We start from the raw sequence: 22,772 nt of genomic DNA, 5'->3' as shown, positions 1-22,772 counted from the left end.
AAGAGTGACATACTACCACTTAGCCATTCTAGCACCTTGATTAGGAGCAAGTCACAGATCTGTACAAAGACATGAGGTGGGGATTATGGGCACCACCTTAGACTCAGTTCTCCACACTCACCCAGTAGTTGTCTCTGAGGTAACTCCATGGAGCATGAAAACCATTGCCTTCAATAATATCCTCTATGTATAACTTTTTTTTTTTTTTAACTTGGGCTATTGTTCAGCCGCTCAGTTGTTGTCTGACTCTTTGTGACCCCATGGACTGTGGCACACCAGGCTTCCCTGTCCTTCACCATCTCCCAGAGCTTGCTCAAATTCATGTCCATTGAGTCAGTGATGCCATCCAACCATTTCATCCTCTGTTGTCCCCTTCTCCTCCTGCCTTCAATCTTGCTTGGCATCAGAGTCTTTTCTAATGAGTTGGTTCTTCACATCAGGAGGCCAAAGTTTTTGAGCTTCAGCTTCAGCATCAGTCCTTCTAATGAATGGTCAAGATTGATTTCCTTTAGGCTTGATCTTGCAGTCCAAGGGACTCTCAAGAGTCTTCTCCAACACCGCAGTTCAAAAGCATCCATTCTCCGACATCAGCCTTTATGATAGGTCCAACTCTCAAACCCATACGTGACTACTGGAAAAACCATAGCTTTGACTGGATGGATCTTTGTTAGCAAAGTAATGTCTCTTACTTTTAATATGCTGTCTAGGTTTGTCAAAGCCTTTCTTCCAAGGAGCAAGCATCTTTTAATTTCGTGGCTGCAGTCACCATCTTCAGTGATTTTGGAGCCCAAGAAAGTGAAGTCTCTCATTGTTTCCCATCTATTTGCCATGAAGTGATGAGACCAGATGCCATTATCTTTGTTTTTTGAATGTTGAGTTTTAAGCCAGCTTTTTCACTCTCCCTTTTAACCTTCTTCAAGAGGCTCTTTACTTCCTCTTCACTTTCTGCCCTAAGGGTGGTGTTATCTGCATATTTGAGGTTATTGATATTTCTCCTGGCAACCTTCATTCCAGCTTGTGTGCTTCATCCAGCCCAGCAAAATTTCATGTGGTATATTCTGCATATGAGTTAAATAAGCAGGGTGAAAATATACTGCCTGGTAATATATATAGCCTTGTAATAACTTGGGCTATTAGTCTCCCTTAATAAGGACAATTTTGCTTGAAGAACATAAGTCTTATCAGTTTTAATGGCTATCTTGGGAAAAATGACCCTCCAGGATGGTTTCAGCATTATGGATCAAAATATAGTTCTTGTAACACTTGTCCTGTGAGAGAAGTTAGTGTTCCAATTAAGTCTGCGGAAGCTGTATGTTAACATAATTCTTGTAAAGAAGCATATTGTCATTACTATAGGGAAAAATCTGCACTCAAAACATCTATTTAAATACATTTGATCCAGAGTTTTCTAAGCTTATTTGACTAAAGGACCTGTATATCACTCAAGCCTATTAACATTTACAGAAGCAGTGTTTCTTATTGGAAAATGCCAACATAGCCTGACAAGCTGAGGAAGAAGGTAAAATAACGAGAAGAAAAATGAGAGGAAAAATAAAGGGCTATAGATAAATTTCCCTTTCTATTTAGAATGAAAGTTATGGTTATTTTACTTTCATAATGATGAAGATGGTTATGATATCATCAACACTGGGATGACTCTATAATTTGCCAAGCATTTTCACAGTCATTATCTTACTTAAGCCTCTCAACAATCTGTAAGATGTCACAATTAATCTCTTTTTATACAAATGAGTAAATGAGGCCTAATGTATTATGTGACTTGCCCAAGTCATAAAATTAATAAGGAGTGGAGCCAGTAGTTTAATATAGGTTTTGTGGCTCCAACTATAAAACTCTTTCTTTTACAACATGCTGTGATTTTATAAACATGATTAAGTTAAAATGAAGATGTTGAAGACTACCTTTGTATAGTATGTGATTTAATTGAAAACATTTATTAACATAAGCAAATGAAAAACTGTGACATAAAATAGTGTATGAACTCTTGTTTTCATGTAGTGACTGTAGGAAAAATATTACAAATAGGATATCTGAACTGTTTTTCCTCTGTGCATCAAACACACACACAACAGAAACATGTACTATTGGGTTAGTTTATGTTTTGCAGTAGAGATATTTGAAGGAGAAAATCTTAGCATGCAATGTGAATCTTTTGATTAGTTTTCACCAGGTTTTATATTTAAATATGTTTAATTCAAACTAATAGAATCATTGACTATTGGAGTTCAGTAGGACTCAGTTCTCTTTTTAAATTTTTATTTATTTTTTTATTGCACTGGGTCTTTGCTGCTACACATGGTCTTTGTCTAGTTAAGGCCACTGGGGGCCACCCTAGTTGTTGTATGCAGGCTGCTCATTGCGCGGCTTCGCTCGATGTGGAGCGCTGACTCTAGGGCGCGTGGCCCTCAGTAGCTGCAGCTCGTGGGCTCTGACGTGCAGGCCCAGCAGTCGTGGCACCTGTGCTTTGATGCTCTGGGGCATGTATAATCTTCCTGGATCGAGCCCATGTTCCCTGCATTGGCAGGTGAGTTCTTATCCGCTGTACCAGCAGGAAAGTCCTCGTGCTCTCTTACTGTAACTTTCTAAAGCACTGATTCCTCTTCTACATCATGCTGACATGTGGCACTCCAGTTTTTCTTTAAATTCTGCCGGTGATGGAATTATCAATACCTATGAAGGCAGCAACACCTTATTTTTAACTTTTAATTTTGAAATAATTATAGATATGCAGAAAGTTGCAAAGGTAGTGCATAGAGATCCCATGTGCCCTTTACCTAGTTTTCCCCAAAGGTTACATTTTATATAATACTATTGTGCATAGAATATCAAAAGCAGGAAAGTGACATTGGAACAATGTGTTTGTATAGGTTTGTGATATCTTATCACATACATGGATTTGTGTAAGCACTACTGTTATAAAGATACAGAGCTACTGTACCATCACAGAGATCTTCCTTATGCTGCCCTTTTATAGTAACACCTTCCTCCCTCCCCCTCCTAGCTCTACCCTGTGCTGACCACTAGTTCATTCTCCAGTTTTATTATTTATATTATATAAATGAAATCATGTGGTATGTGATTGTTTTTCACTCAGCATATTGCTCTTGAGGTGCATCTGTGTTGTATAATGTATCAATAGTTTTTTCCTCTTTATTCCTGAGTAAAATTCCATGGTATAGTTATACAACAATTATTTTTTAAAATATAAATTTATTTATTTTAATTTACCTCACAATATTGTAGTGGTTCCCCCATACATTGACATGGCCATTTGCTTATTAAAGGACATTTTGCTTGTTTCCACTTTTTCACTATTACAAATAGAGATATTCTTTTTCGTGAAATTTCTCTTCATATAAAGCACTTTGCCTTTTGCCTTTGAGTACAATATGATCTTAGCTGTAAGTTTTTGGTTGATGTTTTTTATTTATTTGAGCAAGTTCTCATTTCTTGTTTTCTGTTTTTCTTATTGTGATTTTTTTTCCTTCATCAATTAATAGGATCATGATTTTTTTTTTAAACTTATATGACAGCTTACACTGATTTTTAATATTCAACCAGCCTTGCATGCCAGCAATAAGTCCCATGTGGTCAGAGTGTATAAATATTTTTATATATTGTTGCATTACATTTGCTAATATTCTGTTAAGGATTTGTCTATATTCATGAAGAGATTGGTCTGCATTTTTCTTGTTTGCCTTTTTTTGTTTTGTTTCTTCCTTCTGTTTTTTAATATTGTTTTCTTTTTCTTGCTACTTTAGATTATTTGAACTTTTTTTTAAAAAATTGCATTTTAATTCATCTGTAGTGTTTTTCAGTGTATTTCTTTGCAAAGAATTTTATTCAGTTGTTGCTGTAGGTACTATGGGGCTTCCGTGGTGGCTCAGCTGGTAAAGAATCTGTATATTACATATGTGTAACTTACATCCTGTGCTGTTGACATTTTACTAGTCAGAGAGAAAAGTGGAAGCCTTGCATACTTTCATTTCTTTTACCTTTCCCTTCTTATAATGTAATTATCTTACCTCTTTCTTCTATGTGTGTGGAAATGCATATCAGATGATGTATACTTCTTGTTTCAAACACCAACATAATTTGGAAAACTGAAGAGGAGGGTAGCCTATTGTATTTACTTACTTACTGTGTTCTTTATTCCTTCTTGACATTGTCAAGTTTCTTCTGTTTGTTTTGTTTTAGTTTCCACAGCTTCCTTTAGCTATTCTTTTAGGGTAAGTTTGCTGGTGACACATTCTCTTCGTTTTCTTTTGTCTGAGGATGTCTTTATTTCTCATTCATTTCTGAAAGACATTTCACCATGTTTTGTATTCAGAGTTGACAATTCTTTTATTTCAACAATTGAAAAACGCTGTGCCATTTCTTTCCAGCCTTGAAGGTTTCTGATGAGAAAATTTATCACTGTCTTTGGAATTGTTTTTCCCCCTTAGATAATGTGTTGTTTCTGTCTTGCTGGTCCCCCCCACCCCCGCCCCCTGCAAAAAAGAAAACCAGTTTGTTTTTAGTTTCTAGTTTGTTTATAATGTATCTCTGCACAAATTTCTTTGCATATTTCTTGCTTGGGGTCTTATGGAGTTTCTTGAATTAGTAGGTTTACATGTTTTACAAATTTGGGAAATTTTCATTCATGATTTCTTCAAATACTTTCCACCTCCATCTTTCTCCTATCCTGGAACTATGATGACGTGAGTCTTTCATTATTTTAATTATGTGATTATAAACCCTGAAGTCCCTGAGGCTCTGTTTATTTTATTTTTTACTCCACTGTTTTCTCTCTGTTTTTCAGATTGTGTAATTTCTGTTCTATTTTCAAGTTCACTGTTGTTCCTCTGTTCTTTCCATTCTGCTGTTGAATCCATCCGTTTGATTTTTAAATTTCAGTCATTTTTCAAAACATTCTAAAATTTCCTCTTGGTCCTTTTGTCTTCCATGTCTTGTTCTAGAGCTAGAAAGTTAAACAATGCATTTTTGTACTGCTTCTAAAGGAAGGACATTTTATTATCTTAGTTCTGCCCTTTGAAGCTAAATACAATAAGAATAGAAAGTGATAAGTATTATTATCTAAATGCTAGCAGTCCTGAGGATTATTTTCTATATGTTTTGCACTGACAACCTTATTTAATTCTTAAAGTAACACTAATATTTACTCATGTAAGAAATGTTTACTGATGGCTTAGCATGTGTGACAATTTTTTTTTAAGTCACATATTTTCAGTTTAGCTTCAAATGGTTACATGCCTGATTTCTTGGAAAAACTATTTCTGCAATTTTGGTAGTTTGCAGGCACAGGGAAAGAAGTGAGACTGCAAGCTGAATTCTCACATCTTCACATAAACCGGTCAAAAATGCTCATTTATGGTTTCCATCTTTATTCCAATTCAGAGATTTATCAGTGCTTTATTGTGGAACAATAATGTATTTTGAAAGAGTTTTAAGTTTTCTGAGATTCAGATATGCTCAGGGTTTGGGGTAGCTGTAAACTGTTTAATTGTCTATTTATGCCATGAAAAGGATTGGGAAGCACTTCTCTAGTTTACAGGTTGAAGAATGGGTTCTTTTTCTGTACCAGTTGAGCTTTGGGCATGTTAGTACAGCTTTATCATTCTTTACAAATAAACTCAAAAAAATTGTCTCCTGTTGTTCTCCAACAGTGAGATCATAATCACCTGGTGGACTGTTAAAACAAAGGCTACAGAATTTCTTATTAAAACACCTACAGAATTTCTGATTAAATCTAGGTGGTACCCAAGAATTTGCATTTTTAGCAAGTCCCTGGGCAATGTTGATTATGTTATTTTAAGGATTTTGTGAACCAGTCATCTACACAGAATTTTTCTACTCCATCTTTCTTTGATTTTTCAGTTACTTCAGTTTGGTTTCAATTTCATCCTTCTATACAGAGTGCTTTTTCTAACATCCTTCCTGATATTAATGTTGCCAAATCAAATGCATAATTTTCAGTGCCTTATCTTACCTGACATGTAGAAATCATTTTATTGCTGTTTTCTCCTCCTGTTTAAGAAACTCAGTTTTTATTTGGTCTGGAGACCTCTGTCTCTGCCTCCCTCCTTTTTTCTATCTCTGCATGGTCTTTCTCAGTTTCTCTCTTTCCTTTATCTCGAATCAAACTCTGTTAGAATTCATTCTGGGTCCTCTTCATATCTTATTTTACCCTCTCTTCCTAAATGATCTAGTCATTTCTAGATCAAATGATCAAATAATTCCCAATTTATGTCTCCAGCTCAGATTTTCCTTTTAAGCTTTATTATAATTGAATTCCTGAATAACTTATAGGTGTTTGGAATAATACCTAAGATGCATATTTTATCATTTTGATGTGTATGAATCTTACAGATTCCATGAAATAAAGTAACTCTTTTCTTTCCCTTCACTAAAAACTACTTCTCCCTCTCATAAATAGTCTTTACTTCCATTTAGTTATTAATGTCAGAAACCTGAGGGTTACCCTTGATGCATGTCTTGCTTAACACTCTCATTTATACCCCTAAAGCATCTCTCAGTTTCTTCTTTACTTACCATATTTGATACCATCACCTATGTTCAAGTCATAATCACCTGTTGTGAGTTATTACAACTGTCTTTTAACTCATGGTGTCTTCCAACCCAATCTCTCTTTAGTACTTAGATTCATCTTTTTAAAATGTAAATCAGATCATGTCACCATCTTGCTTAAAGTCCTTCAGTGAATGAAATTCGTAATCTTTAATATGGTGTGAGAAGGCCTCTCTAAGCTGATTTGTGTTGCCTCTCCAGTCTCAGCACCGTATTCTCCCTCATTCTTTTTGGTTCAGACACACTGGTGTTCCATCAGTGTTTTGTACAGTGCCATCTTGTTACTTTTTCCTGGAATGCTTTCCTTTGCTTTCCATCTGCCTGTATCTTTATCTGTCCTTTATAGGTCACATATTTCAGTTCTCAAACATCACTCCTTTAGAGGTGTTTGCTGACCCCAAAATCTAAATTAACTGTTATTGTACTCTTTCAGTGTTTTGCACATCTTATATGACACTGATGATTTATTTATGTTTATCTCCATTCTGCTGAATGTCTCATTGTTTTACTTCTTACCTTAAGGTTTAGCACAATGCACAGCAATATGAAGGTGTTTAGTAAATATTTTTAAATAAATGAAAATATGAATAGAGCTTAACAAGATGTGCACAAATAGATGAAAAAGTTCTTTTCCAAAGGTAAGACAAATCAGGAGCACATAAGTTTGAGAAATGGATATTTATTGTGAGTTGCCAATTACATAAATTATCTGAAAAATTATTTGAGTAGAAAATTTATTTTTAGGAGAATGCAATTTCTGAAAAAAACTTGAAAAATTGCTTCAAAATAATATCAAGTAATTCATGATATTTAAGGGAAGTTTATATTTACTAACAGAAGTTGAGTGAACCTGTTTTGTCATTTTCATATAGGTTTAATCTTTTGTGTAACCAATTCTTTTTTAATCACTTGAAATTTTTAGGAGGTTTCAGCATTAAAGAATATCATACTATATTCCAGAAACATTTAATTACTTCATTTTTCATTATAGTGGTTATTAGCAATCCACTGTTTAATTTTTAAAATGCTTCTTAATCTTTGGAGAACAGACTCATGTCTGTAGGCCAGCATCAAAAAAAAAAAAATAGCATGAGTAACAGACATTGCTGAAAGTCTTTCTTTTTTCCAAAATATATATATATTTTCCTTTATATTCCTGTTTATTAGCAGCTGTTTCTCTTCTTGCAGCAGTTTTGTTCTGTAGGATTTGTCTAGAGTACATAAGTATTCTGCATTCTATAAGTTTACTCACTTAAAATCTTAGCTTTCTCTTGGTATATATAGTGAGTGCTTACAGATAAAGTACTTCAAACTAGAGGGGATCACAGAGTTTAAAATGTTGATTATGTCTTTGCCCTTTCTTTCACCGTCTCCTTTACTTCCCTCTTTTGTCTGTCTGACTCTCACAGGAGACGTGGATCACAACTGGTTGGACCATACGTCTTGGCATAGCAGTGAGGCATCCCCAATGTCTTTGGTGAGACATGTGGGGCCTTACTATCTAATTTCTGTTATCATTTCACTTTTACTTTTGGATTTACACCTTTGCATGTTTTCTTTTTGTATCTTTTTTTTTTTTTTTTATCCCACACCTGTAGGGGACAGTCAAAAGGGAAAAAGAAAAACTAGTGAGCAGGCAGTTTTGTTGGACTCTAACACCAGGTCTGAGAGACAAAAGAAAATGATGTACTTTGGTGGCCACTCTTTGGAAGAGGATTTGGAATGGTCTGAGCCTCAGATTAAGGACTCTGGGGTAGATACGTGTAGTAGCACAACCCTTAATGAGGAACATAGCCATAGTGATAAGGTACTGAGATTGTGGAGCCTGCCTTGTAACCTGCTCATTTGGTCTTCGTTTGCTCTCTGTCACTCATTCAAACAGAACATAATAAAAGGACAGGGCATTTCAAGGGTCAATATAGCATTTCTTAAGGTGCAGAAAAGAAAAACAAAACCAAAACAAACCAATCAACCAAAATACTTCTTGCTTGCTTTGCTGTTTTTGTTGTTTGACGGCATACCAAAAAATAAGTAAATGAAAATAAAAATTAGGAACAATGGAATGTTTTGTTTATGGTCGCATGAAAGAACTTGGTAATGTTATTATAAACCACAAATATAAATAATTTTTTTCTGGATTGGCTTATTTGACTGCTTGCATATATTTTCCTTGGGATGAAAATTAAATTATTAACAGTTTGAATCCCAGGTAAAAGGGAGATAATTGGGTCTGTTTGCGCAGAAAAAGTTGTTTTTCTTTTTTCCCTTTCACTGTCATTTTGCTCTTTTGTTTCCTTGTCATAGCATTTTAATGTGGTATCAATTAGTATTAGAGCCATTGCCATCTGCTTTGGTATTTATTGTTTGCTTTTAGTATAGTGAAACTTTTGAAATCTTTTTATCATATAGATGTGATTTACTGGAACTTGTCTTTTGCCTGCTAAATTTTGCATGAAGATATGCATGTTAACTTTTAGATAACTGTGGAACTGTGATTACACAAATCATTTACTTTGTTATTTGACATATAATATATAATGGAATTGTGTCATGATTTAGAAAAGACTTGAGAAAAACTAATATTTTCAAGGTTGTTGAACAGTGTTTATTTAACAGTACCATTGAATTATCAAATAAATAGTTCAGAAACCTGAAAGAGTCAAGAGATCTCCAAAAAATGATCAATGTAATCTATTCTCATGTTTGAATTGGACCTGTTTCTTCCATGCACATTCATTTGGAAAGTTACCTAGCCCTGTGTATTTTTAATAATTTTTATCTAGAAACCTATTTCAAGAAAACCCTCTTCAGTTTTCATATTTTAATTTAGCTTGACCTTTTAACTTTTACTGTAATAAAGTCTTTCAAAGTCTTCCAGAAGTGTTTGAAGATTAAATTCTCATTTTTAAATGAGTTCAATTGCATAGAATTAGAGTCTCTTTTCTGCCTGTGGTTTTTTAATCTTTAGTATGTAGATAATTAAACTAGAGTCTGCATATATTTTTAAGATTTATCAGTTTTTGTAGAACTATATAACTTCAGTATTGTGTCAGAGCATGTTAGAATTTGAAGTAACTGATTTTTTGAAAAAACTTGAGATATTAAAATAAGATTATAAGCATAATCTTATCATCTTATTAAATTTTTGACCAATGTTTTGACAGAAAGCTGATTTGTGTAATCATAACGCTTTTTGAATTGCAAGGTTGACTAGACTGTACAATAAAGGGTCATTTGTCATAAAAGAACATTAATTTTTGTGTTTATTGATACAATATATCAGCACCCTGTGACGTGGCAGCCTTCTAAAGATGGAGATCGTTTAATTGGTCGCATTTTATTGAATAAGCGTTTAAAGGATGGAAGTGTACCTCGGGATTCAGGAGCAATGCTTGGCTTGAAGGTATGTGATGAAATATGTGAGATGCTTTATACTCCTTATAGATTTATCAGAAAAGCAAAAGCTATAATAACTCTATACCAATGTAGTGTTTTTTTTCCATTTTCAAGAATTCCTAAATATTTGCACTCATTTTTCAAAACCTTTTCATTTCCAAGTATTATTTAAGAAGTTGTCATTATCTTACAATAATACATGTTTATTTAATTTTGGAAAATAGAACTTGAGTTATATACTTTAATTCTAAATACAATGCTCAAGCTTATTTTACCTATAGTTGTCCTTCAAGTCTATGTATGTGTTTATAGTCTATTAAAATGATAGCTTTGTTCAATTATTAAATGTGCAAATGTGGGAAATATAACATATGTATTACATAGGAATAGAATTTGTATTAGCATAGCAAAATATGTATGTGTTTGTATGTATGTGTGTGAGAGAGAGAAAGAGAATAATGTTTGAAGACTAAAAACTCAGAAATACTTATGTTAGGAGATTTAATGTAAATGCTGATTTGTATTTTACTGTAAAATACCAGACAATTATTTGTTAAGTACACCAAAGAAGGCTCTGTTGATTTTTTGTGTATCTGTAAGGTGAATTAAAAAGTGAAATACAAAGAGAGTTTTAAAATTGAGTCACTGCTACAGAAGTAGTTGTATAAATCCAGGAAGAGATATTTGAAAATTTTGATTGTAAATAAAATTGTGCATCATTTATTGGGTGGTTCCCATGTGGCTGGCACTCATCTGAGCACTTTATCATTTTACTGACTCTCAGATAAGAAAGAAGCTTAGCAAGGTGTTGTAACTTGCCCATAGTCTCAAAGATGGTGATGAAGGTAAGAATTAAATCCAGATCTGCCCAGTGTAGAGTTAGAACTGTAGTCAAGTATAGAGGTCGGGATGCCTTGGCTTGACTTCTATTTACAGCAGTTACTAGCTATATGACATTAGGCAACTAAACTTCTCTTAGCCTCAGACCCGTCATCTGTACAACGGAGATAATAATACTGAGAATTATTATCTAGTAAGATTAAATAAAGCAATATACAAACATTTAGTACTGTGCCTGACACTCTGAGATTTCAATAATAATAATTATAGTCAGTATAATTATTATTACAATTTATGAAGTCAAGAAAATTTTAATATATTTACATAGGGATTTCAGCCCATATTGTCTCTACACGTAATTTTCAGAACCAAACATTTGAATAATTAGTTAATATTAACTGAACTGCCGCTGAGTGTTATTCACTGCAATTGGGGAATAAATACATGGAGTAAAATAAATCAATAATTTTTTAATTCTATGTCATTCAGTCAATTGAGAAGAGGGAAAAAAATCTAGTCAATGATATTAGTTACTACTTTTTGCATAACTTCCTACAAAGTTGATATATTGATTGATTGGCAGTTCTGAGAATCAAAGCATGAATTTTTAAGAGACTAGTCTTATAGCTACACATATGATTCCACTGCGTTAATGCTAACCTTTGTTTTTTTTCTGTTTCTGAAACATATGTGTTAATAGAAACAGAAAAATTGGGAGGCAGATGGTCTAAAGTTTACATTAATTTGGATGAGATGAAGTAAATTTTGTAATTTTCTCAGGAAAAATCCATCATCATGCATGTTATCAATGTGCCCCAAAGATTACCAACTAATAAAATTTTTAGAAGATATCATAATTATAGTAAAAGTAACAAAAGATGTAGTATGATACTTGACATCTATAACTAGAAATTTGTAATTAGAAATGTTAATGTAATTATATGTAATTATGTAGTATTGTGTAGTAACATATTTTTAGAAATGGTAAAAGTAAGAATTCTGTAATAAAGGCAGAAATTATAAATTGTTTCTAAGGTATGCAACATTTTCAACAAATAATTGCTTAAATTGTAAAATATTTGGAGTATGTAAAGAGTCTGCCCTTGACATATACTCAGTTCCTAATAATAACACTATATTATTTAAAAATTATTTTTAACATATTAAGTTATAGTTTCAAAACTTGCAAATTATCTAGTTATTTTTTACTTGAATCTTGAACTGTGTTCAATTGAACAATATGCCCGTTTTAACATTTTCTTCTTTTAAACAGGTTGTAGGAGGAAAGATGACTGAATCAGGTCGGCTCTGTGCATTTATAACCAAAGTTAAAAAAGGAAGTTTAGCTGATACTGTAGGACATCTTAGACCAGGTAGGTTTCAATTTTTGATTATTTACACTTAAACTGTTAAACTTAGTAGTTATGAAAAAGTTGTCCTCATTTAGAAGTGACTTCACTGGTAACCAAAAGTTCATTTAGCTTAAATATTAATTTTTATTCATCAATGCAAAGTTGTAACTATTAGTTCTTGAGTCACAGTAGGTAAAAAGATTTTTATATTTACTGATCTTATTTTTTTGTTGATGGATATTCCTAGTCTGTATCTCAGATTAGCATAATTTGTTTCCCATAAGCCTTATTTCTTTTGAAGAACTTCCAGTATAGTTTAGAAAGTAAATTTCACGGATAAATGTGTTTTTCCTGAAATGTGTTACTCCTTATATCTTTGATAATGGATACTATTGAAGAGATCCTTGAATGCCTTGGAGAGGATTCAGTGAATGGTCAGTGTTAAACTTTTCATAAAACAGATTAGACAAGTGCTCAACTACATATATATTGAGAATCATAGTATACAGAGTTATACATTTTTCAAAGAGGCAACTGATCTTGATAGATTCTAGAACTGCAGTTTCTATTAAGAAATCACAGACAAGAGTGATGTCACCAACTTGGAGACGTAGGTTGTTCCCAAGTTGCTTCCCCTTGCAGGAACAACTAACAACTATTCAGGGACAGGACACTATTGAAAACAATTCTAGAAATCCGAGATGAGTTTTACGTAATTTTTTCTCTGGCCTTTCCTTGTCCTTTTGTGTGAAATTTCCTAATCATCCCAGTCATCATATTTTATGCCATTGGAGCTGTTCTCAGTATGTTTCTTATTCCATAATGGTGCTTGTATTCTACAAAATTGATTTTGCAGTTTGAGATTGCATTTGTTTCAAGTGCATTTTGTGAAGTTAGATTTTCTTTCTAAGATTATCATTGCTGACACACACCACAGGTGATGAAGTACTAGAATGGAATGGAAGACTATTGCAAGGAGCCACTTTTGAAGAAGTATATAACATCATCCTGGAATCCAAACCTGAACCACAGGTGGAGCTTGTTGTTTCAAGGCCTATTGGGTGAGTTGATCTGAATACTTTACACATGTGTAAATTTGACTGTGTGTGCATGCTCAGTCATTCAGTTGTGTTTGACTCTTGTGACCCTAAGAACTGTAGCTCACCAGGCTCCTCTGTCCATGGGATTTTCCAGGCAAGAATACTAGAGTAGGTTGCCATTTCCTCCTCCAGGGTATCTTCTCTACCCAGAGATCAAAATCCTATCTCCTGTGCTGGCAGGTGAATTCTTTACTACTGTACCAATTGGGAAGTCATAAAGTTGACTACTATAATTTGTAATATGCAATTCAATAATATCTGATTGCTTTACAAAACTAAATTTTTTGAGGACAGTGCTTTTTTCTCCTTTACTAAAAACACCTTATCAAAAATGACATCTTTTTATCTGATCATGTTAGGATATGTAGTTAATTACAAAGGAAGAAAATTTAGGTTTTTATAATTTTTCTTAGGGCTTCCCTGATAGCTCAGTTGGTAAAGAATCCACCTGCAATGTAGGAGACCCCAGTTCTATTCCTGGGTTGGGACGATCCCCTGGAGAGGGGATAGGGTACCCACTCCAGTATTCTTCGGCTTCCCTTCTTGCTCAGCTGGTAGAAAAATCTGCCAGCAATGCAGGAGACCTGGGTTCAATTCCTAGGTTGGGAAGATCCCAGAGAAGGGAAAGACTACCCATTCCAGTATTCTAGCTTAGAGAATTCCATGGACTGTATCTTTTATTTTTAATGTTTAAGATAATTTTTATCTTAGTAACTCAGTAGATAGCTAAAGGATTAGCAGAAGGGGACTATAGTAACAATTATTCTCAAAAGAAGTTTCATAATCTGTGGTCTGTACATTGCACTAGAATCAGCTATGTTCTGTGAATTTTATGTTTTTTCCAAAATGGAGATTTAATATAAAAAAAAGAGATAGGTTAAGGGCACTCTATTTCTAGATGGAGGCAACCACTTAAGGAAAAACGAACATCTTTAAGTTAACAGATAAAAAGTACGCAAATGTCAATTACTGTTTGACTTTTTAAATTGGCAATAAATATAATTCTTTTTAATAATTGTTTTATTGTTATTAATGATTTTTATTATTTTATTATTATTTTAAATATAATCCTTTTTAATCTAGTGAATAATTATGTTTACTTTTTAATTATGTTGTTAGAATTACTCATGAAATACCACAGCAGTATTTACTTTACAAAAGCTTGTATTCTAAGCCAATGTAAAAGAGAAACCTATAACTTAAAAAAGCAATAGAAAAATATATAAACTGACAGTGAATTATTAAATGCATGTCTGGTGTAAAAGTATTCCAGGGTAGAAACTGGAAATTTTTCCTTCTTAGAATACTAATGCCTAGTTTTAAGTCATTTATATGAGTTTTTCATAATGAAATTGGTTCATGAAGGAAATTTTCATGAAGGAAATTACTTCAGTTGGTAACTTAATTTTCGAAATGTTCCTTTCAAACGTAATGAATCTATCACATGAAATTATATCTATTTTTTTATTTTGCCTTTTCATAGTTTTGCTATATGGTTAAACTAGTACCTTAGGGTATTAATGAAATATATTTCTTGGTATTAAGGAATTCTCCAATCACATTTTTGTTTAATATTTAAGTATTATTGATGCAATTTTTTGAATGAGCTTAGCCATTAATATATATCATCCTTGGCAAACCTCAAACAAAAATGTACATACTTTAAGTGTAAATGCAATACAGAGTAATTATGTTAAGTCCAATAAAAACATGTTTACTTTTTTCTTAGTAGAATTATTACGTTTAAAAAAATTTCAGTCACAATCCAAATATTTTAATTTTTATTTTGGTGATATTTTATTTGAATTTCAATGTTACTGATTTGAACAACAGCAGGTACAAGGTAAAGAGTAGAGTATAATTAAAATATATCTCTAAAACTTACCTTGTTTTGAGTATAGAAATTTTTTGAATGGAAAATTGTATAGTAAAACACATAGGAAATGAATTGTCTATTTTCATAAATCTGCTCCAAATGCATGCAATTTTTCATTTTTTTAAGTAGTAGGAGTCGGCCCCGAGAACTTTGATTAGCAATAAAGTGCTAAGACTTTTTTCTTCTTATTTATATAATGCTTCTATCATACACAGTTTTGTTCACTTTGCATTGTCCTGTTATAATATAGATTGATAATTGTCATAATAGTAGTTCCTAGTACTTTTTAAAACAATTTCTTGTATTTTGTTTCTTTTTCTGTCATTTCAGAGACATACCTAGAATACCTGATAGCGCACACACACAACTGGAGTCCAGTAAGTCTCATTTATTTTAGGAGAAAATGTCATTAATAAAGTCGTTCAGCATCTGAGTCAAATGAACGCTTTATTAATACAAAGTAAGAAATATAATAGTAATGTTATCAAGTATGCAGTTGTATAAAGAGGGAAGATTTAGTATTATTTCCTGTGATTGTGCAAAAAAGTACAAAAGTCTATATCTTAAGATGATTTTTTTAAACTACACTGTCTTAACTACCATGTACTTTTTAGATAGCTGGATTAAGGTAGATTACTATAAACTGAAGGTATTTAAAATGCACAGTTAGGTAAGTTCACTACTCAAAATTTCACCCTGTCCCCAAATTTCATCTAATTTTAAAATTTACTACTTTGTAACCTAATCCTCAGTAAATGTGGGGAATCCTGAGGACAATCTAGTGAATAATTACATATATATTCTTATTTATATTTTCAGAAAATGGGTAATAGTTCTGATTTAACAAAGTAGTAATGGAACAATAGACATTTAAGTTGAAATAATATTAACTATATAGACATTTTAAATTACTTGTGTTTGAATGCTACTTCAGATATTAAGCAAATATCTTAAGCAAATATAAGTTAAAATTATTACAATTTTATATATTATATAGACATTTTAAAATTACATAGACATTTTAAATTACTTGTGTTTGAATGCTACTTTCAGATATTAAGCAAACGAATTTTTTCCAATGAATTAAGTTCGTTGACTGATTGACAGAAAGCCATGTTGTGAAGGAAGAGAGGAGGGTTGCAGTCTGAAATATGTTGATCAGGATACACCACAATGAGATGGAAGAATGGGAGCAAGATTGGACAGAGTGGCAATCTGAGGAAAAAGCTTTTCGGGTACAGAGCGCAGAAGTTCAATGGTGCTAAGCCAGGAAAGCCTAAGAGTCATTTAAGAAAAATCAAAAAGACTGTTGTGGCTGCAAGAGTGAGCAAAGGGAAGAACAGCAGGAGGGAGGACAGGGAGGTCTCCGGCAGCCAAACTGCAGAGATTTTATGAGGCGCTGTAAAGAATTTGGCTTTCACTCTAAGGGAAATCAGGAGCTACATAGGATGTTTTTGGGGAGAAACATGTTCTACAATTTGGGTGCTGTGTTGAAAATAGACTAAATGGAGTGAAAGCAGAGAGACTAGTGAGAAGGCTATTTCAGTATTTGAGTGGTGAGCCAACGGTAACTTAGACCATGGTGGTTGCAATGAAGGTCGTGAGAAGTGACTGGTTTCTTTATACACATGTCAGTTAACAGTATACTATTAAAATAGATGGGTTTTTTACATTTATATTATAATCATGAGTATAAATTTTTTAAAAAAAGAAAAACTCTACCAGAGAGGTCATTTTGGAATGACTTAGCTCTAAATTTTAAAATTTGCTTATATGAGATATTTGCTTTAGTACCTTTGGCTGGTTGCTAAATTATTTTATCCAAAATAATATTATGATCACATAAAATTATAAGTACTAGCATAATTATAATAATTATCATTATATATAATGATATCATCATCATCACTCCTATTTTGGATGCCTGGAACTATGCTAGATATTGTTACTTATACTAATTTTCACAGCAGACTATGATGTAGGTAAAATTTTTATTCACTTACATCACCCAGATATTATATAAGCAGTATGGAATCCTTTATCTTATTGTAGCTATTTGAAAAACCCCTAGGCTACAATTCCAAAATTGTTTCTGCTAGGGCAGGGGTCCTTTCTCAAATAAGACTGAATCCTGTTTGCTTTACAAGTTGAAGAGTAGCTTTCTCCAAGGCCTATTTCTTAACCTCTGTTTTTAGTTCCTCAGTAAGTTCTTCTCTTCATATAATTTTAATTGCCACATGACTCCTAAGTTACATTATCAAAATGATCTATTATTGTCCCCTCAGCCCTGGATATTTAAAGAATATTGCAGAATATGTTCTAAGTGTCTTCCTGTTACTTGAAGCTTAGCTTATTTCTTAATATAAAGACAGTATTCTTTCCACTTCTAAATGCTATGAAGGTATCACCATTACTTCTGATCCCAAGGCTTACCGTTTCCCCCTTCATTTTACATATTCTCTCTGGAAGTGAATACTTTCCATTAGGACCCCAATTAGGGTGACAGTTTACATTTTAATTTCTAACACTAATATCTACTCGACATTTGGTCCCATCTGCATGTCTGTTACCTGCTTTACATTTCCGCCTGGATGTCTTTGTGGTGTCGCAGGGTCACTGTGACAGGTTCCAAATTGACTTCTCCAACCATTCCTTTACACACAGAACTTCTCCAGAGTTCTGCATCCAGGGAATATCCGCTCGGTGCTGTGCAGAGAATAAGACGTAGGGGACCTTATCTGGTTATAACCCTTGAAATCTTAATGTCCCCCCCTTTTCCTTAATCTTGCATATCTAATTAATTTGAGTCCTCATTTTATAATTTTGTGATATTGCCTCAATTCTTTCTTTTCAGTCCATTTTCCAGTCATTCCTTTTCTTTAATATTTTATTGAATTCCACTTATTCTTAACTATTTTTCATCTCGCTCAATTCAGATACTTTAAATGAATGGTAAAGACATCTTCCTCAAATGCAGTTTTTATTACCTAACTCATAAAAATTTAGCATGGATATTTTATTAGTGCCAAAATTTGTAGCCCAGAGTTCCAGGCATTTAATTTTGTCAGTATCTCATTAGCCCCATTTTACTCACTTTACAATTTGTTCATTCCTCTCCATACAAATAAATTCATACATATAACTTCTGGGTACTGAAGTTCTGCTTTTTCTGCTCTCCTATATCTTTTTTTCATAGCTCCTCACTTTCTTTTTACCCATCTAATTTATCATATTCTTCCAGATATGGTTAGAAACCACTGCTGAAAATTTTTCACAGTTAACATTCTAGTAATTATGTTTTTAGCATTACAAGTTGAGACCATATTTGAGTTGGTTTATTGATTTAGATTTTGGCTTGCGTTTTTCCTTATTAAGTTTCTATTTAAAAAATTTCCTAGTATATTATTGTAAGATATGAGTTTAGAACACACAACAGGTGAAGTAACTAGGTTCTGAGGTCTATCTCTACTCTAATTGGCACAGAAAATGGTTCACCCTTGGTCTTTCAAGAATCCCTAAGCTGCACTTACATTTTTAAAGAAACCCTTTAAGTATATTTAGAACATTGTGGCTAAGAAAAAGGTCTATATAATGGAATTTTGTAGGTATTAAAAATAACAAGATATATGGTAAAGATTATTAAATACAAATGAAGAGTCGTTGTTATTCTTTATGTATAATTGCCATTTCAGGTTCTAGCTCATTCGAATCTCAAAAAATGGATCGTCCTTCTATTTCCGTTACATCTCCCATGAGTCCTGGCATGTTGAGGGATGTTCCACAGTTCTTATCTGGACAACTTTCAGTATGTAATTACTAGATTAATTTCTCTTTTGGGGATATCAAGTAGTGTTTTTACTAGATGATGCCATTTTTTTGTGAACCAAGTCCTATTTAGAATATAATTGTGCTTTTCACCATCAACTTTGTCATTCTTGGTAATTTTAATTAATTTAAATTCAATTATAATTATCTAACAGAATGCTTTCTTTATTAGAGCTAGACTTTTCTGGAATTTGGTGGGAATTAGAATTTGTGATGCTATCTAAAACCTTTTTCAGTAAGTAATATTATTCCAAAATTCAAGGTCATGATTTTCACTCAGCTAAGAAAATGGGGAAATATATAATAGATTACTGAGTATATCATGTGGATTTCATATTAAGTGACCCCTAATTTGAACATTTTATAATAAAAGTTAAAAATAAAGTTATCCATCGTATACCCATATTAGAAGAGCTTTGCAAATTCAGGCCCTCACATTTTATTAATTTCTAAAGTTGTCATTCATTCTGTTTTAAACCATTTAAAAATATTAAAATTTATCCACTTATATTTTAGAAACAAACAGATTAATATTGATACTAATTCTGATGAGTTACTAACCTGAAATTTTATGAGTATTAAGAACTCTTTAAATTCTCAAAATTCAGACATTGAATTTTGGATAATTGTTACTGTATAGTTAAAAGCAAAGCTATTCTTGGTCTAATTTAAAAGCAATTTCTAGCTTTGTTAAATTAGGTACAGATTTTGTCCTTTTATTTTCTGGGGGAGGGAGAAGTATTTGATTTTTCTTAAGAGTTTCCATTAATTAGATGAAGATACAGGAAGTATAAGCAGAAATAACATAGTAAAAGTCATTAGGCACATCTGTTCTGAGACTACTTTGATCACAAAAATGAGAATAACAGAATATGAAATACTATTAGGAGATTATAAATGTCTTACTAAAATGGATTTCTTCTTTTTATTATTTTCTTTTCCTTCCTCTTTCATAAACAGAGTGAACTTTTTCATTTGAGGACAGTGGTGTTTTTTCCATTTTCCACAATAAGTAGCATCTTTCTACTTATTCTCTTACATACAATGACAGCACAGATGTTGACATTTATGGTTACAAGTATATGTGTATTTTCTTCCACCATTTTAGAAAGTGTTAGTAAATGTTAGCTTTTAATTTTTAATCATGGCTTCTCTTAGATAGTTTCATCTATAAGTAAAGCACTGGGTGGCTGATGATGCCAGTATATATTAAATCTGTGTGTGTGTGTGTGTGTGTACTTAGTTAGCTTCAGTTGGTGAATGAGGGAGTGGAAGTTAGACTCCCATAATAAGTAAGTACCACTTTGTTGCTGCCTCTTTTGAAATCTCAAGGATATATTAGAAATTGAACTAGGAACAGAGGGTTCATAGTGTGGGCATTTAGACAGATTTCAAATTCAACTACTTTTTCTCATGGTTCAAAGTGAATTTGGTAGAAAGGTAAGACTTAAATATTTGGGGAAAACATAAATGTATATAGTATTTGTGTTTGTAAGTGCTGGTTTAAAATCTATATAATTATAATTTAACACATGTTCCATTTTATCATTTTTTATGACCTAGAAGTGTGTTCCAGTAAGATAATGTTTATAAATATGATATATATTTCTTTTGGTAAATTGAGAAAGCACAGATAAATAAAAAATTAAAGTTACCTGTATTCTTGCCACTTAAGCATAATCATTCACATACATATAAAATTTTAAACAGAACTATAATAAATCTGTGTATACTATTTTAAAACTTCTTTTTTTACTCAATGTATCATATACATTTTCCTTTAATTTTTTTTTAAATTCACCCTAAAATGATTTTATTTCCTATTTAATACCCCATTTTAACTTAATTTGCTGTTATAGGATATCTTGCTTGTTTGTAATTTATAGTATTTTAAATAATGATGCCATGGAAACCCTTGAATATAAATCTTGCATATTTTGTTAGGACAAAATTCTTTTGTCCAGATAATTTTTGTTTGGATATAAAATTACAATGTGAAAGAAAAAAAGTTTAAGATTCTTGAAATCTTTTGCCAAAACTTTCCTCCAACATATTTTTGCCAAATTAAACTACAATTATCAATTCAAGTAATATATATTAAGATCTATCCCCTCATCAGTTATAATACTAGTAGCTAAGAGAAGACAACAGAGGATTTTACCTTCATGAAACTTAATTTTACCTTCATTTTATTCATGCAGCAAAACTAAGCAAGATACCCTTTTGGATATAGTATTTTCCTTTATATTTAACCCAATTTCTGCCAACTGGAGAAAATTTTTGGTTTGCTCTAATGATGCAGAGGTTGGGAAAACATTTGTCCACTTATATCATCCTTCAGGGAAACACCCAGGAAGTCATAAGGCAACATTATGTTTCCTATATCCTTCTGTTCTACCTTTGGGTATTTTTGATTTTTGATGAGATTTTACCTGGGTCCATAACTCACTTATAAAATTATGATATTGTTAATGTCTGCTAATATAATATCTGACAAGATAATTTATATATTATGTGAGCTTTCCTTCCTAATATATTTATGTCAATTCATGGACTGGTATTTTCTCAAATATATGAGATATATATATATATAACACATTATTTAAACTTTCATGCACAAGGCTATTGTTGATGAATTTAAAACTATTATTCCATTTATTTCTTCATGCTTGAGTTGTACTGCTAGCTTGTTGTTATTCTCAAGCATAACTATGAAAGTGCCATTAATGTGTTTGGTGAGAAAATCTGTATGAGCTTAGGTTTATGACACCTGGACTGTATGTTAGTCTTTTCAGTGTCAGCAATCCCTTATTTTGATTCTTTTTTAAATTTGTGGTCTTCCATAATTTAGCAATTTCCTTGTTTGAAGGATTGCTTCTGTAATTCTCTCAATATTTTAAAATTAATTTCAGCCTTTGACTAGTTTTTTGATAGAATGTTAAATTAAGATATAGACTTTAGCTATTTCAAAAGTGAGAAGTGACTCAGAATTTTGTCTCTAGGAACACATTAATTCTTATTGACAATCGTTATTTTACTTCAGAGTCAGTGGCTAACTAATAGCTGCAATGTTTTTCCCTAAGTTACTTTGTTTTAATATTTTTCTGACTCCATTTTTAGTGATGAGCTTGTAAATATTGTACATATCCATTTTATGCCCATTTAAAGGGACTAAGTAGCTGAAGAATGGGTATGTATTCTTTATATCTACTTAGAAATTTGATAGCTGTTTTCAAATTTTCTATAAATGAAAATTTTTTCTTTGAGCTTTTATCTTTTATATTTCTTTGTTACAACCTTGTTATTTTAGAAGTATTATGTAAGAAGAATGTCCTGAAGTTGGTAGTGCAGGATGAAGGAAGGGACATTAAAAATGCAAAATAAATCATAGTGTGCAAATTCAGATTCTTCATTTGTATGAAACTGAATTGTTACAGATATTATCAGACATTTCATGCTTAAATGAATTGTATTAATCACAAATTGCAATGAGATGCATAATACTTCATCATTTTTTGATGAAATATCCAGAATCTATAGAGATAGAAAGCAGCTTAGTAGTTGCCAGAAACTGGGGCAATGGGGAAATGGTGAGTGATTACTTAATAGATACAGAATGTGATGAATCATGACTCTTCTGATGTGATGAAAAAGTTTTGAAACTAGAAGGAGGTGGTGGTGACACAGCATTGTGTATTCTCTAAATGCCACTGAATTGTACACTTTAAAATGGTTAATGGCATGTTACTTTAATCTCATCTCAATTTAAAATAA

General features: G+C 32.3%; 1 protein-coding gene across 48 annotated transcripts in view; it reads left to right on the top strand.

Moving 5' to 3' along the window:
- Positions 1-22,772, top strand: part of RIMS2 (regulating synaptic membrane exocytosis 2) — a 592,497-nt gene that overhangs the window by 285,090 nt on the left and 284,635 nt on the right. For 29 of the 48 annotated variants that reach the window (XM_040261944.1, XM_040261943.1, XM_040261942.1 and 26 more), the window contains 6 exons: positions 8,208-8,416; positions 9,893-10,012; positions 12,119-12,218; positions 13,135-13,258; positions 15,504-15,550; positions 18,866-18,978. In XM_040261944.1, coding sequence (XP_040117878.1) covers positions 8,208-8,416; positions 9,893-10,012; positions 12,119-12,218; positions 13,135-13,258; positions 15,504-15,550; positions 18,866-18,978 — 713 coding nt within the window. Of the gene's footprint in view, positions 1-8,018; positions 8,087-8,207; positions 8,417-9,892; positions 10,013-12,118; positions 12,219-13,134; positions 13,259-15,503; positions 15,551-18,865; positions 18,979-22,772 lie in introns of all 48 variants that reach the window. The other 19 variants (XM_040261950.1, XM_040261948.1, XM_040261945.1 and 16 more) reach the window with 1 other exon arrangement.

This window comes from Oryx dammah, unplaced genomic scaffold, assembly GCF_014754425.2.
Source record: "Oryx dammah isolate SB20612 unplaced genomic scaffold, SCBI_Odam_1.1 HiC_scaffold_19, whole genome shotgun sequence".
NCBI classification, from domain to species: Eukaryota; Metazoa; Chordata; class Mammalia; order Artiodactyla; family Bovidae; genus Oryx; species Oryx dammah.
The sequence above is the reverse complement of the archived record's forward strand: the minus strand, read 5'-3'. Positions and strand labels throughout refer to the sequence as shown.